The sequence below is a fragment of the Narcine bancroftii genome, chromosome 4 (assembly GCF_036971445.1).
Source record: "Narcine bancroftii isolate sNarBan1 chromosome 4, sNarBan1.hap1, whole genome shotgun sequence".
Taxonomy (NCBI): domain Eukaryota; kingdom Metazoa; phylum Chordata; class Chondrichthyes; order Torpediniformes; family Narcinidae; genus Narcine; species Narcine bancroftii.
In genome coordinates this window covers 285,292,930-285,307,746 of record NC_091472.1, presented here as the reverse complement: position 1 = coordinate 285,307,746, position 14,817 = coordinate 285,292,930, and the positions used below count along the sequence as shown (strand labels likewise).

The 14,817-nt window shown below is 39.4% G+C and overlaps 1 protein-coding gene across 9 annotated transcripts in view; it reads left to right on the top strand.

Moving 5' to 3' along the window:
• The first annotated feature begins 2,553 nt into the window (after positions 1–2,553).
• Positions 2,554–14,817, top strand: part of c4h2orf76 (chromosome 4 C2orf76 homolog) — a 111,690-nt gene continuing 99,426 nt past the window's right edge. For all 9 annotated transcript variants that reach the window (XR_011356734.1, XR_011356735.1, XM_069935240.1 and 6 more), the window contains exons 1-2: positions 2,554–2,645; positions 13,681–13,826. Coding sequence is in view for 7 of the 9 variants with exons in the window: in XM_069935240.1 (XP_069791341.1) it covers positions 13,694–13,826 (133 nt within the window). In the remaining 2 variants the exon portion in view is untranslated. The remainder of the gene's footprint in view (positions 2,646–13,680; positions 13,827–14,817) is intronic.

The following is a 14,817-nucleotide window of genomic DNA, read 5'->3' as shown; positions in this document are numbered from 1 at the left end:
GGTGTTTTTGGTATTCTCATCTATGGAACTGCAGAGTGTCTCAAGAAAGCAACATCTATCCTCAAGGACCATTATCACCCAGGCCATGCTCTTGCATCACTGCTACCATCAGGAAGGAGGTACAGGGGCCTGAAGATGAACACCCAATGAGTCAAAAATAGCTTCTTCCCCTCTGCCATCATGTTTGCATCCTCACTAGTGACAGGAGTGGTCCCAGAGGACTGAAGAGTAACTAATGTACCTTTATCATTTCTTCTGACAACTCATACTATATACCTACCATCTTCAATGCTAAAAAGTTTCCCCTCAGATCCATTTTAAATCTTTCCCTTCTTACCTTACTCAAGGATACTCAAGTACCTCGGAAGATGAAGCAGCCCATGATGCATGAGCAGTGATGACATGAAGGCACAGGCTGATAATTTGCAAGTAACATTCGTGTCACAAAAATGAGCCACAGACATGAACTCACTTTTTTCTTTTCTTTTGCACTAATTAAAAAAAAATTTATAGTAATTTTGCATCTGTAACACTGCTGCAAAACAATGAATTTCATATGTTAATGATAATAAATTTTGAATATTCCATCATGTTTCTTATTTATGGTTTGTAAATGGAGTGTCAGGATGAGTTATTTGTTGTAGCAGAGCCTGTCACTTGTGAGGATGCAAACATCTTTGTCAAGGCCCCAAAAACTTCTTCACTTGCCTCTTTCTATCAGGCCTTTGGGACTTATCCACTTTAATCATCCACAAAATACCCTATACCATCTATTTATCTCTCTTTTTTTGTGAATAAACTCAGAACTAATGTAGATTACAAAGTGTTATGAACAATGTAGGCGAGTGAAATGTCCTCGATTAAATCCATAAACAAAAGACTTCCTATGTGGACTGAATTCCTGGCACAAAGTCAACAAATCAGTTTGCCTCTGCCAGTTCATCACACATTTGTCACTGAAGTAGTAGTTCTCGTGAGGCAAATTACAAAATAAACATTTTTGTTAGCATACAGGTATAATCAATATCTGGTGCAATTTTTAAAAGCACTGTCTTCTTCTTTGGCTTGGCTTCGCGGACGAAGATTTATGGAGGGGGTAAAAAGTCCACGTCAGCTGCAGGCTCGTTTGTGGCTGACAAGTCCGATGCGGGACAGGCAGACACGGTTGCAGCGGTTGCAGGGGAAAATTGGTTGGTTGGGGTTGGGTGTTGGGTTTTTCCTCCTTTGCCTTTTGTCAGTGAGGTGGGCTTTGCGGTCTTCTTCAAAGGAGGTTGCTGCCCGCCAAACTGTGAGGCGCCAAGATGCACGGTTTGAGGCGTTATCAGCCCACTGGCGGTGGTCAATGTGGCAGGCACCAAGAGATTTCTTTAGGCAGTCCTTGTACCTTTTCTTTGGTGCACCTCTGTCACGGTGGCCAGTGGAGAGCTCGCCATATAACACGATCTTGGGAAGGCGATGGTCCAGCATACTAAAAGCACTGTATACAATTAGAAAAAAAAACAGAATAAAAATTAGATGGGTCCTTACATGGACCAAATATTATTTGAACTTAAAGATGTGTCTATCTGAAATAAATAGTCTCCAAAACAAATGAGCCAATTTGCTTAAGAGTACTAAAAAATGAGCAAGCATTTTAAAGTTTATTTTAACATGAGAATTCTGGTTGGAATGTAGAAATTTGCTGAAACAAATAAAATTGAGACCCAAGAGACAGAATGAAAACAGAAAATGCTTGAAACGTTCTGACAGCATGCTTATACATTCTTACAACAGATGCTTCCTGCTCTGATGAATATTTCCAACACTATTTTTTAGTTTTGGTTCATATTTTTGCCATCTGAGGTTTTTTTTGGACTCCAGAATCTGGCTGTTTTAAAAAATATTTTAATTAATATAGAATCGCTTAAACATATCACAATATTTCAAACTTAATCCAAATAAATGTAGTATTATATATATAAAAAAGTAAAAAAATACGAAAGAAAGAAAAAAACCTCCTCTAAATCCTTCCCCAGCCCCCTACAAACTAAAAAGAAAAAGGGACAACAGGAGCACTTCATTTCCAATACTTTTAAACATGTATATATTCATAGAGACCCGTGAGAGAAAGGGAATGTTGGAGATTCATTCAAATTTTAATACCAACAGTTTGTAAATATGGGCTCCATGTTTCACAAAATGTATTTCTTGATCTGAAGTATCACTCCCTATCACTCCCCTCCAGGTCCTTCTCCTTGGTAAATACTGATGCAAAGAACCTTGCCCACTTCCTCTGCCTCCAAGCAGGGCCTCTGTCTGAATATGGATGTACAATAGATTTTGGGCTGGGATCACTGGGCACAATTTTGAGACCTGAGAGAATTAGACTAAATAAACAAAAATCTCCAGGAATAAGGTTTAAATGCTGGAAAAGTGACAACTTCAATGCTGCTTCACCTATTTGGATCAGTGAAGTTTGCATCAGTGAACTCTGAAATGAGGAAGTGGGGTGGGGGAGGGAATCACGCTCAGTTGCGGGGAAATCTCGCGGGATTTGGCTTCGGCAGTAACCGCGCAGGCGCCGTAGCCGAAGCGCTGTCGCTTGTAACGTTGGTCCTCGGGAAGAGGGGCGGTGGTGTCGTGACGGGGATTCAGGAAGCCCAGAGGTTGGAGTGATGTTGTGCCGCGATTGTACTGAGTTTGGGATAAGTTTTGCAGGGCCTAATTGTGGGTCCGTCCGCTCTACTCCCCGCGAAGAATCCAAGTGCGGGTGAAAGAGGGATCAGGTGTGGGTAACCGGAGGATCTGGTGGCAGAGAAAGGGTACCAGACCCAGGAAGGAGGTTGGTTCTCGGTTCCCAAATGCATGTGAACCATTTGCTAGAGATGGAATACCTATTCTGGGAGAAGTTGGAGAAAATGTGGGGCGTGCTTCCTTTATATTGTAGAGGAGCCATTGGGTTTTGGCTTCCACTGATCTTGGTGGGGGTGGGGGAGGAAAGCGGGATAGGGCAGAAGTTGAACTGATCGAGACCAAACTTTCAGGTAAGGGGTAGGCGGGGGCAAACTATATAGTGGTTGGAATTCTGAGCCTTAAAGCAAAACGTTGCAATGCCCAGCATAGGAAGGCAAAGGATTGTTGCTGTTTCGTGGCTGAAACCTTTTCAGGAATAGCAAGAAATGGGTAGATGCCCAATAAAAGGGTAGGAAGGGGTGGGGCACAAGTTGGCAGGTGGGAGAGGGATTGCTTAAGGTGGTGTGTGAGTGGGAAGGGAAGGTTGAGAATCACTGCTCGAGAACCATTTGTTACTGAAATATTTTGCTTGAGAAAAAAATTGTCATTGGCTCATTTCCTTGGAGTTATGAATCCGTGCACATAACGAGTCAATTAGGTACAATTAAAACAGTGGTTTTCAAACTTTTTCTTCCCACCCACATTACCAATTTAAGCAATCGCTTACTAATCACAGCACCTATGGCATAGGGAATACTTAAACTGGTATGCGAATGGAAAGAAAGGTTGAGAACCACTGATGTACAGGGAGGCCTTGTCATGAGTGTTTCCACTTGCCTGGCAATGTCAGTTCTCTTATGCTCTCATGTTTCCTGATGGATTTGGGAAAGGGCTCTATGCCATGGCAACCTTGCCTAACTTCAAACTTTGGAGGAAGAAACTATCTGTTCCCCACCCATTGATTTGGACTGCACTATGGATGTCCTTGTAGAGAAATTTAATCTAATTTCATATGACCTTTCCTTGTATGGCAATCCAAGATGGAGAGGGTCTGCTGGATTGCCAGATACATGCCACCAGATAATAGGGGCAAGGGTGTCCCAATGTGGCCCTCATCTTGATGACCACCTTTGTGTGTGGCTACATCAAGCTGTGCGTGGTACCGGTATGAGGGCACCAAGTGCCGCAATATTCTGAGGTTCTACCTGTCACAGGTGTTGTGAAGGATAGGCCTGGCCCCATTGCCACACAATGTTCCAAGTCAGCCGGACTCTGCCCTACCACTTAGCTTTAGTGGAAAAGTTTTTCCAGTCCAACACCTTTGACCACAAAGCTATCGGGCAATGATCCGCACGGGACATCTGCAGAAACTAAGATGAGAACTCGATGGACCCAGTGGGGTGGTTCCCTGAGCAAACCATCCAGGTCATCTGGCAGAATGCCTCATCACCAGGACTTGGCTGGCAGTGAGAGGAGCCTCTCATTCAGATCCTTTTTATACAACTGGATAAACGGATGTTGTCCTCAAGATGACTGTGGTGGAGTGGAGACAGTTGGCCACATTTTTGCTGAATGCAGATTCACAAAGAGTGTGTGAAGAAGGATTACATTTAAATTTAGACATACAGCATGGTAACATGCCATTTCAACCCACATCCCGTGCTGCCAAATTAAACCCAAATTAACCTTACAACCCCTGGACATTTATGAAGGGTGGGAGGAAACCAATGGAAACATGGGGAGAATGTATAGACAATGTGGGATTCAAACCCTGGTCCTGATTGCTGGTGCTGTCAGTGTGGCGCTAACTCTGCTGCCCTCAAGATGCCCTAAAGCAGGGGTGTCAAACTCAAATTCACGGAGGGCCAAAATTAAAAACTTGGACTAAGTCGAGGGCCGAACTAAATATTTATTGAAAATTTTCAACAACATCTGCATGTTTTCTCTTCTTTCAACATATGTAATGTTAAACTTTAGGATATAACTTTAGGAGGATAATGTTACAGGTCAGGAGTAGGTAGCTCAAGTTCACCCTTTGCTTGACCTGAGGGAAACATATTTGGTCCCTGTGGAGATGTAGTCAGCATTCACAGGCTGTGTCCATTTTGGCCTGCATCAGGACTCAGCATTTCCTGCTCACTCCTCAGGCTCCAGGCCTCTATTCACCCTCGACCCACCATCCCTCTACCTGACCAGTCCTTTACCCAACCTCTACTCACCCCTCACTCCACTCACTCTGCCTCTACCCACCCCATCCTATACACGCCCCTCTACTGCCTCTCCCCTCAACCTGTTCCTCGGGAGGAGTCACGTGATGGAGTAGTGGCCGGACGGTGAACTCCAGCCCTCTCCAGAAAAGTCGGGAAAAACAAGAGAAAATACAAAGGCACAGAAATACAAGTTAAAGAAAAGTGAGTATAAAGGTGGAAAGAAGATGGAGACAAAAGGAGAAAAATCAAAATCAACGGAAAGAAGAGAGGAAGAGAAGACAACGGAGGAAAAAGGTGAAGGCCTTACCTGTCCGAAGAAGCCCGCTGTGGAGAGAAGACCCCACTACCTCAGGTCGGTAGAAAGAGAACTACAACAATGGCTCACAGAGCCGAGTAAAAATGCGCAACCGCGCATGCGCGACTCCTCGCGCATGCGCGATGCGCATACAAAAAAACACACCGACGGGAGGGGGGACCAGCTGGGGAGTCGATCTCCACAGCCGGCAACGACAGCTGCAGAACACCTGCAGCAAGAAGAGACCACAGAAGACAATAGAAACAAGAAAGAAGAGGAGGAAAGGGCAGCAAAGAAACAACAGATGGTCAACCTAGAGGAAGAAGAAGAGGAAGAGGAAGAGTACAGGGAAATAGAAGAAGAAAAGATAGGCAAGGTAAAGGAGGTACTTGCTCTAGTGAGAGGATACATGGAGTCATTTAAAGAATGGCAAACACAGGAATTCAATGATTTAAGAAGAAGAATAAACAACACAGAAAAGAAAATAAATAAAATGGATATGACCTTAACAGAAATGGGGAAAAAAATGGACAAGATGGAAGAACGGGCAATAGCAGCAGAAATGGAGGTAGAAGACTTAAAAAAGAAATTGGAGGAATCTAATAAAAAAACTAAAGAGACACAAGAATTACTAGCCCAAAAAATAGATATAATGGAAAATTATAACAGAAGAAATAACATAAAGATAGTGGGCCTCAAGGAAGATGTAGAAGGCAAGAATATGAGGGAGTTTATAAAAGAATGGATCCCTAAGGCCCTAGGATGTCCAGAACTACAGCAAGAAATGGAAATAGAAAGGGCACATAGAGCATTGGCCCCTAAACCACAACCACAACAAAAACCAAGATCTATTGTAGTAAAATTCCTAAGATATACTACAAGAGAAAAGGTACTGGAGAAGACAATGGAAAAAGTAAGAGAGGGCAACAAACCACTGGAGTATAAAGGGCAAAAAATCTTCATTTATCCAGATATAAGCTTTGAACTCCTAAAGAAGAGAAAAGAGTTCAATGCAGCAAAAGCGATTTTATGGAAGAAAGGATATAAATTTACACTGAAGCATCCTGCGGTATTGAAAATATTTATCCCAGGACAACAAAACAGACTATTCTCGGATCCAGAAGAAGCACGAAAATTTGCAGAACAATTACAAAAATAGACTGAGGGATGAAGACGGGTAATGAGAGCAAAAATTATCACGATTGATATGTATGTGGGTAAAGACAAAAATAGACTGAGGGATGAAGACGGGTAAGGAGGGTAAAAATGACCACGATTGATATGTATGCGGGTAAAGAGGTATAAGAGTGAATAGAGACAATGGGCATATGTGAAAGTATCTGTAATTAGAGGAAAACATAGAAAGTATAGACAAGAATTAACAAGGGAAGGTAATGGAATAGAGAGAATAAGGAGGGAACTAAAAGAGTGACCTTTGTGACATATAAAAAACGAAATCTTTTCTGGGGGGGGCTGGGTGGGGGGAAAAGAGCGGTCACTGCAAAATCAGTTGACGCTTGCGAGTGGATTCGCAAATCCAAATGGAGAGGGGAGATGTGGTTGTCCGACAAGGGATAAAGGGCAACTCAGGAGGGGAAGGGGAGATTGGGGATAAAGAAGATAGAAATAGGAGAATAAGGAAAATGTTGGATGTTGTAGGAATGTTGTCTGGTAAAGAGTTGAAAATAAGAAAACAGAAATGGAAAAGGAGGAAAGGTAATGATGGAAAAACGGAAAGAGAAGATAAACAAAATATAAAATGGCTACGCTGAACTATATGACTCTAAATATTAATGGAATACATAACCAAATTAAAAGGAAGAAACTACTAAATTTACTGAAAAAGGAAAAAATAGATATAGCATTTGTCCAAGAAACACATTTAACTGAATTGGAGCACAAGAAATTAAAGAGAGATTGGGTAGGACATGTAACAGCAGCATCGTATAATTCAAAAGCAAGAGGAGTGGCTATATTAATTAGCAAAAATGTGCCATTTAAAATAGAAGAGGAAATAATAGATCCAGCAGGGAGATATGTTATGATAAAATGTCAGATATATTCAGAGCTTTGGAATCTACTTAATATATATTCACCTAACGAAGAAGATCAAAAGTTTATGCAAGATATCTTTTTGAAGGTAGCTAATACGCAAGGGAACATACTAATAGGAGGGGATTTCAATCTGAATTTGGATCCAAATATGGATAAAACGGGGAAAAAAATTAACAGGAAGAACAAAGTAACCAAATTTATAAATAAATCAATGCAAGAAATGAAACTTGTGGACATATGGAGGAAACAAAACCCAAAAGAAAAGGAATACTCATACTACTCGACTAGACATAAAACATACTCAAGGATAGACCTATTCCTGTTATCAGCCCACATACAAGGGAGAGTTAGGAAAACGGAATATATAGCTAGACTATTATCGGACCACTCACCCCTGTTATTGGCAATAGAGCTAGAAGACATCCCTCCAAGAATGTATAGATGGAGATTAAACCCCATGCTACTTAAAAGACAGGATTTTAGAGAATTTATTGAAAAACAATTAAAAATGTACTTTGAAGTAAATACGGAATCAGTGGAAGATAAGTTTATACTATGGGACGCAATGAAAGCATTCATTAGAGGGCAAATAATAAGTTATGCAACCAAGATGAAGAAGGACTATAATCAGGAAACAGAGCAGTTGGAAAGGGAAATAATAAACATAGAAAAAAAATTAGCAATAAAGGAAGATACAACCAAAAGAAGAGAATTGGCGGATAAAAAAATAAAATATGAAACATTACAAACATATAAGGTGGAGAAGAATATAATGAAGACAAAACAGAAATATTATGAACTAGGGGAAAAAACACACAAAATCCTAGCATGGCAGCTTAAGACAGAGCAAACTAAGAAAATGGTATTGGCAACAAGGAAAAAAGACAAACAAATTACATATAATCCAAAAGAAATTAAGGAAAACTTCAGAGAATTCTATGAACAATGATACCGAACCGAAAACGAAGGGAAAGAAGGGAAAATAGATGAATTTTTGACTAAAATTGAACTACCAAAACTACAAATAGAGGAACAAAATAAATTAACAGAACCATTTGGAACAGTAGAAATACAAGAGATAATAAAAAATTTACCAAATAATAAGACACCAGGAGAGGATGGACTCCCAATAGAATTCTACAAAACATTTAAAGACCTAATAATACCGCCCCTCCTGGATGTAATCAACCAGATTGATGAGACACAAAACTTACCAGATTCATGTAAAACAGCAATAATTACAGTGATACTAAAACAAGGGAAAGATCCACTCTCACCAGCGTCATATAGACCAATATCTTTGCTAAACACAGATTATAAGATAATAGCTAAACTATTAGCGAACAGATTAGCAGAACAGGTACCGAAAATGGTAAATTTAGACCAAACTGGATTTATCAAAAAAAGACGCACAACAGACAATATTTGTAAATTTATTAACTTAATTCATGCAGTAGAAGGAAATAAAGCACCGGCAGTAGCAGTTGCTCTAGACGCAGAGAAGGCCTTCGACAGAGTAGAATGGAATTACTTGTTCAAAGTATTGCAAAAATTCAGTTTACCAGAGAAGTATATTAATTGGATTAAAGCATTATATAAGGGACCGTTAGCGAAAGTGACAGTAAATGGACATGTATCAAAGCAATTTAACTTAAGCAGGTCAACGCGGCAGGGATGCCCACTATCACCATTATTGTTTGCGCTAGCTATAGAACCACTAGCAGAATCGATAAGAAGAGATAATAATATAAAAGGAATAAAAATAAAAGACAGGGAATATAAAATCAGTCTGTTTGCGGATGATGTGATAGTGTACTTAACAGAACCAGAACTAGCAATAAAAGAACTATATAAGAAATTGAAGGAATATGGAGAAGTGTCGGGATACAAGATAAACGTAAATAAAAGTGAAGCAATGCCTATGAATAACGCGGATTTCTCAAAATTTAAGGAGGAATCCCCATTCAGATGGCAAACGCAGGCAATAAGATACCTAGGTGTGCAAATAAACAAAAATCTAGGCCAATTATATAAACTCAATTACAATCCACTAATGAAAAAATTACAGGACGATTTAGAGCATTGGAAAGAGCTACCACTAACACTGATAGGAAGGATAAACTGTATTAAAATGAACATTTTTCCAAGGATACTATACTTATTTCAGGCATTGCCAATACAACTGACAGAAAAATTCTTCAAAGAGTTAAAGAAAATAATAAGGAGATTTTTATGGAGAGGGGGGAAACCGAGGATAGCACTAGACAAATTAACAGAATGGTATAAACAAGGAGGCTTACAATTGCCAAACTTCAAAAATTATTATCGAGCCGCACAATTAAGGTACCTATCAGATTTTTATCAAACAAGGGAAAAACCAGACTGGACGAGACTAGAATTAGATAAAATAGGGGAAAAGATACCTGAACACATATTATATAAATGGGACGAAAAATTGGTACAACATAGAACTTCTCCAGTATTACACCATCTCCTCAATATATGGAAGAAGATTCATGTAGAAAGAAATAAAATAAATTACCAAATACCAAAACTAATATTGACGCAAAATAAGCTACTCCCTTTTACAATAGACAACCTTGCCTTTAGAAAATGGGAAAAAAAAGGGATTAAAAGAATAGAAAATTGTTTTTCAGGAAGTAGATTCTTATCCTTTGAACAAATGAGAGATAAGTACAATATAACGGGAGATACAGCGCTGGCATATTACCAACTGAGATCCTACTTGAAAGATAAATTAGGAAGCAACTTGAGTTTACCAGAGGGAAGTAACCTTGAATATGTGATTACAGATACAATGTTAATCAAAAGATTTATAAAAAATATGTATATTAAACTGCAAGAAAAGGAAAATGAGGAAACAAATGGTAAAACTAAACAAAAATGGGAACAAGATTTAAATATAAAGATAAAAAAGGAAACATGGGAGAAGTTATGCTCTGGAACGATGAGAAATACAATAAATACAAGGCTGCGTATGATACAATATAATTGGTTACACAGACTATACATTACACCGCAAAAGTTAAATAAATGGGACCCAACAGTATCTGATAGATGTTTTCGATGTAAAAAAGAAAGGGGAACAACAATTCATGCAATCTGGACATGTGAGAGAGTAGAAAAATTTTGGGATGATCTCAATCAGATATTAAATAAAATAACAGAAAACAATATACCAAAGAATCCAGAGATCTTTCTCCTAAGTAACATAAAAAATAAAGAATTTGGAATTGACTTGGAGGATGCACAAAAAAGATTTGTTAAGATAGCCCTAGCTGTAGCAAAAAAATGTATTATGTCAACCTGGAAATTGGAAGATAATTTGAAAATACAACAATGGTATATAGAAATGAATAAATGTATTCCATTAGAAAAAATAACATATAGTTTAAGAAATAATATTGAAATATTCGAACAAGTATGGGAGCCTTACATTAAATACAATAGCGAAAACCTACCGGGAACAAACATTACCTAAGTTGATGGAAGGAGAAGAGAAGAAAAGAATGGACTCAGTAGAATTTCTGGTGTATTTTTGTTGAATGACAACATTGTCTAACTGAATTAATGCAACCTAGATTGTATAACTAAAATGGATGAGAGGGGGGGGGGGGATGGGGGGGTGGCTTGGGAGGAGGGAGGGGGGAGGGAGAAAAAGTCACTGTAAATGTGTGGAAAAGAAAAAGTGTATATCATGGCTATTGTGATTTATGGTGTGAAAAATAAAAAATTTAAAATAAAAAAAAAAAAAAAAAACCTGTTCCTCTACCCGTCTCTCACCTCTAATCACCCCTCCCCTTTTACCTCTTCCCTATCCACCCCTCCTTCTACTCTTCCCTCCCTCTAACTGCCCCTCGCACCACCATAACTTCCCCTGCCCATTACTCCTCACCTACACCCTCTGCCCACCCCTGCTTACCCACCCACTCAGGCCCAGCGCGCTGCCGATCAGCCTTTGTGGACAGCCACCGTCTCTCTTCACGTGCAGGGCCAAACCAGCCGTCCCTGGGGTCCGCGCGGGTGCAACCGCTGAAGGCCGTGGCGACCGGGAGAAATGCGCTCGCGCTGTGGAAGGGCCGTCCGGTGCCAGTGGTGCGGGGCTCGCGCTGCCCGGGGGCCATGCGCAGCCTGCCATGCCCGTCGCGCCGACAGGCAATTACAGGCGCTCGCCCATCCGCCGCACCGCTCGACAGGTGGGAGAAGTAACTGGTTGTGCGGGGAGCCTTCCAACCGGCTTGCCGGCTGATGACATCGACAGACTTCTCGTGTTACAATTTATCGTGTTACAATGGGGAAGGATGTGCAATGAAGGGGGAGGATGGTGGGGGTGACATTACCAAAAAAAACAGCATCGGCTCTCGCTGCAGGGCAGGCCACCTCTAATACATTTTTGAAATGATCTTGCGGGCCAAATATAATTATATCGCGGTCCAAATTTGGCCCGCGGGCCAGAGTTTGACATGTGTGCCCTAAAGGGTCCTTGTCAATTGTTCATCCCCAGCAGCATTGTGACGGAGTACTCTGATCGATGGGCTGTTCCCAGGGACTCGTGCAGAGTCAAATAGCCAGAATGTGGGCCCCTGGTTGATGGTGAGGGAGGAAGTGTAGGTGTAATTTTGTTGTCTTCCTGATCTTTTGATCCCATGTATGTTTATCATTGGCTGAGTAGATGATAAAGCCCAGGAATGCTTCCATGTCGTACGAAAATATCTACAAACAGACTTTAGAGCAGTGGTTTTCAAACTTTTCTTTCCACTCACATACCACCTTAAGTAATCCCTATGCCATCGGTGGTCTGTGATTAGTAAGGGATTTCTTAAAGTGGCATGAGTGGAAAGAAAAAGTTTGAAATCCACTGCTTTAGTGTACTTGTATTAGAACTAGATAGTTTTACTTTAAGATGTGATTCACAGAGACAAAGGTTGGGAATTAAGTATTGTGTTGATGCTATTAGGGTAGCATGGTTAGTGCAATAATATTACAACACCAGTGATCTGGGTTCAGATCTGGCACTGTCTTCAAGGAGTTTGTACATTTTTCCTGTGTCTGTATGGGTTTCCTTTGGGTGCTCTAGTTTCCAATCACTCTTCAAAACGTACCAGAGTCATAGGTTAATTGGGGAATTTGGGTGGCACGGGCTCATGGGCCGGAAGGGCCTGTTACTGTGCCGTATGTCTAAATTAAAATCAAAAGGACACATGAAAGGGAAGTGACACTGGCTTAGAAAAATGGGAAATGGAAGTTGTATGGATGTAGGTGAGAGATAATATGCCAAAAGTATTTGTAATTGGTGTTTACATGCTTTCTTACCATAGGAAGCCAATTGGACAGAAAATAAAAACTTTCAGTTATAAAGGTTTTTATTGAGAATTTGATTCTTTGATTGGACAAATAAAATTTTAGTGGGTTGGAACATATTCAAAATGCATCCGATGAACATTTTTCTTAACAAGGATGCAATGGAATTAGGAGAAACTTTAAGAATGTTAGATTTTTTTGGAAACTATTTGAACTTAGTACAGTAATTTTATGGGCATATGGTTTAAATGGCAAAACTATGGGGAAATTACTTGAAAGTTTTTTTAAAATTGATGAGCATTGTTAACATGAAAGACAACAAATTTCTCAAAAAAACATTTCTCTTCAGAAATAAAGTTCTGTGAGTTAAGGTATCCCTTTATGGATAACTAGACCTGAAGGATACTATGTGAGTAAAATAGACTTGTACCTATGGAGACCTGGAATAAGCATCAGAATGACTAGAATTTAGAAGGAGATGGTAAAAAAAAATTGCAGTAAAAGCTGGATGTAATATTAAAGATTGATTACTTCTACACTCACATAAGAATAAAAACAAAGTGGAAGTAGCTAAACTGAACTAGAAGTAGCTGATCATTAAATATTTTGTTTATCTTCTCTTAGATTCAATTAATGTTCAAGAAACAGTGGAGCTGGTTTCTTGCTTGATTTCAGTGAGTGACATACTTCATTGATACAGAGAAAATTCTGTAAAAATGAAAATTTGAGGGTCACTGAATTCAAAGGATCTAATGGCTTCAGTACCGGGATTCTAAAAATGTCAGCAAATGGTCCTGGATCCTTTGTCCCAAAGTTCCTACATCTGAAACCCTGTTGGTCTATATCTGGATTTCAGACATGTAGAATCTTTGCGGTGTTAGCTCTCTTATTTTTTTCAGAGATTAATTTTCTTTTTCAAAGAATTTCTCTAACATGGTGCTGCATCTTGAACTGAAAACATTGAACAAGAATGAGAGCTAAGCTGCAAACTTTAATCTAAAGATAACCAACGTGTATAGTTTATTTTACAAAAAAGAACCTCCCCAATTTCATTGGTAATTTTTTTATTTCTACTCCAAATTATAGGCATAAAGTTCCCATGTCTTCTGAAAAAATAACTGTTACTGTTCGTTTGGTTCGTTCCTTTGAGCATTGCAATTTCAAACCGGTGGTCTACCATGATGTTGATGTAAATCAGTCTGTAAAGGAATTCCTCGCCTTTCTTCAGAAAGGTGAGTTAAATGTCTCTTCGGTGTCTTGCTCTTGTGTTGCTTGGTTAGTTTTCAGATGATATGCATACTACTATCAGTGTACATTCAACATTTTTCTCAAAGATGTTTAAAGTTTGAAAATATTTTTATCACCAGCTATAAAGGGATACAAGATTAACGGGGTTAATATAGTTTCTAACAGCATCAGATGTTTACCAAAAGCAGGGATTTTTGTATTCGAGTGTGCAAATTCAATTCAATTCTGTCATAAGGTGTTCAGCAAAACACAGTGAATTTCCTTAAGCACTCAGGTTAAAAATAATTGTTGTTTGGATCTGCAGATTTGATCAAAATACATGATTGAATTCCAAATTGAAGCCTTAATTTCCCATAATAGTTCAATTTATCTGGATACTCTTACTATTCCCCCCCCCCCAAAAAAAAACTGTCAGTTTCTGTCTTGAACTCAATGACTTTCTGTTAGATAATTCCAAAGATTCTCTACCCTCTGGGTAAATGTATTTCTTCTAATTTCTGGTTCTGGACATCTCAGCCAGGAAAAAAACAATTCAGTATCTACCCTGTCATGACTTTTAGATATTGTGAAAGTTTCAGGAAGAACCTGGGCCAATCTGTTTAATTGGCATCATGTGAGCAATCTTATTCCAGCAATTATCTGATGATTATTACCTTTCCTTTGATCGAGAGATCTGACCAATGTGCAGTATTAGACTCACCAGGGAGCTGTACAATTGGAACAAAGCAAAATTTTGTGCAGTTTGGTTTCTGTATTTTGATTTAATTTTTGGTAATTCATGTACAAGAATACTTGGATCCCTCCATCCAATTTCTTGCCTTTTATTTCTTCTACCATGGCGAATGACCTTGCATTTTTCCACATTAAATTTGACCACCTGTGCCCTTGCTCATTCACTTATTTTATCTATACACTTATTTTATCTATATCTCTTATCTATATCTCTTTATTACCCACATTGACAGCTAACTTCAA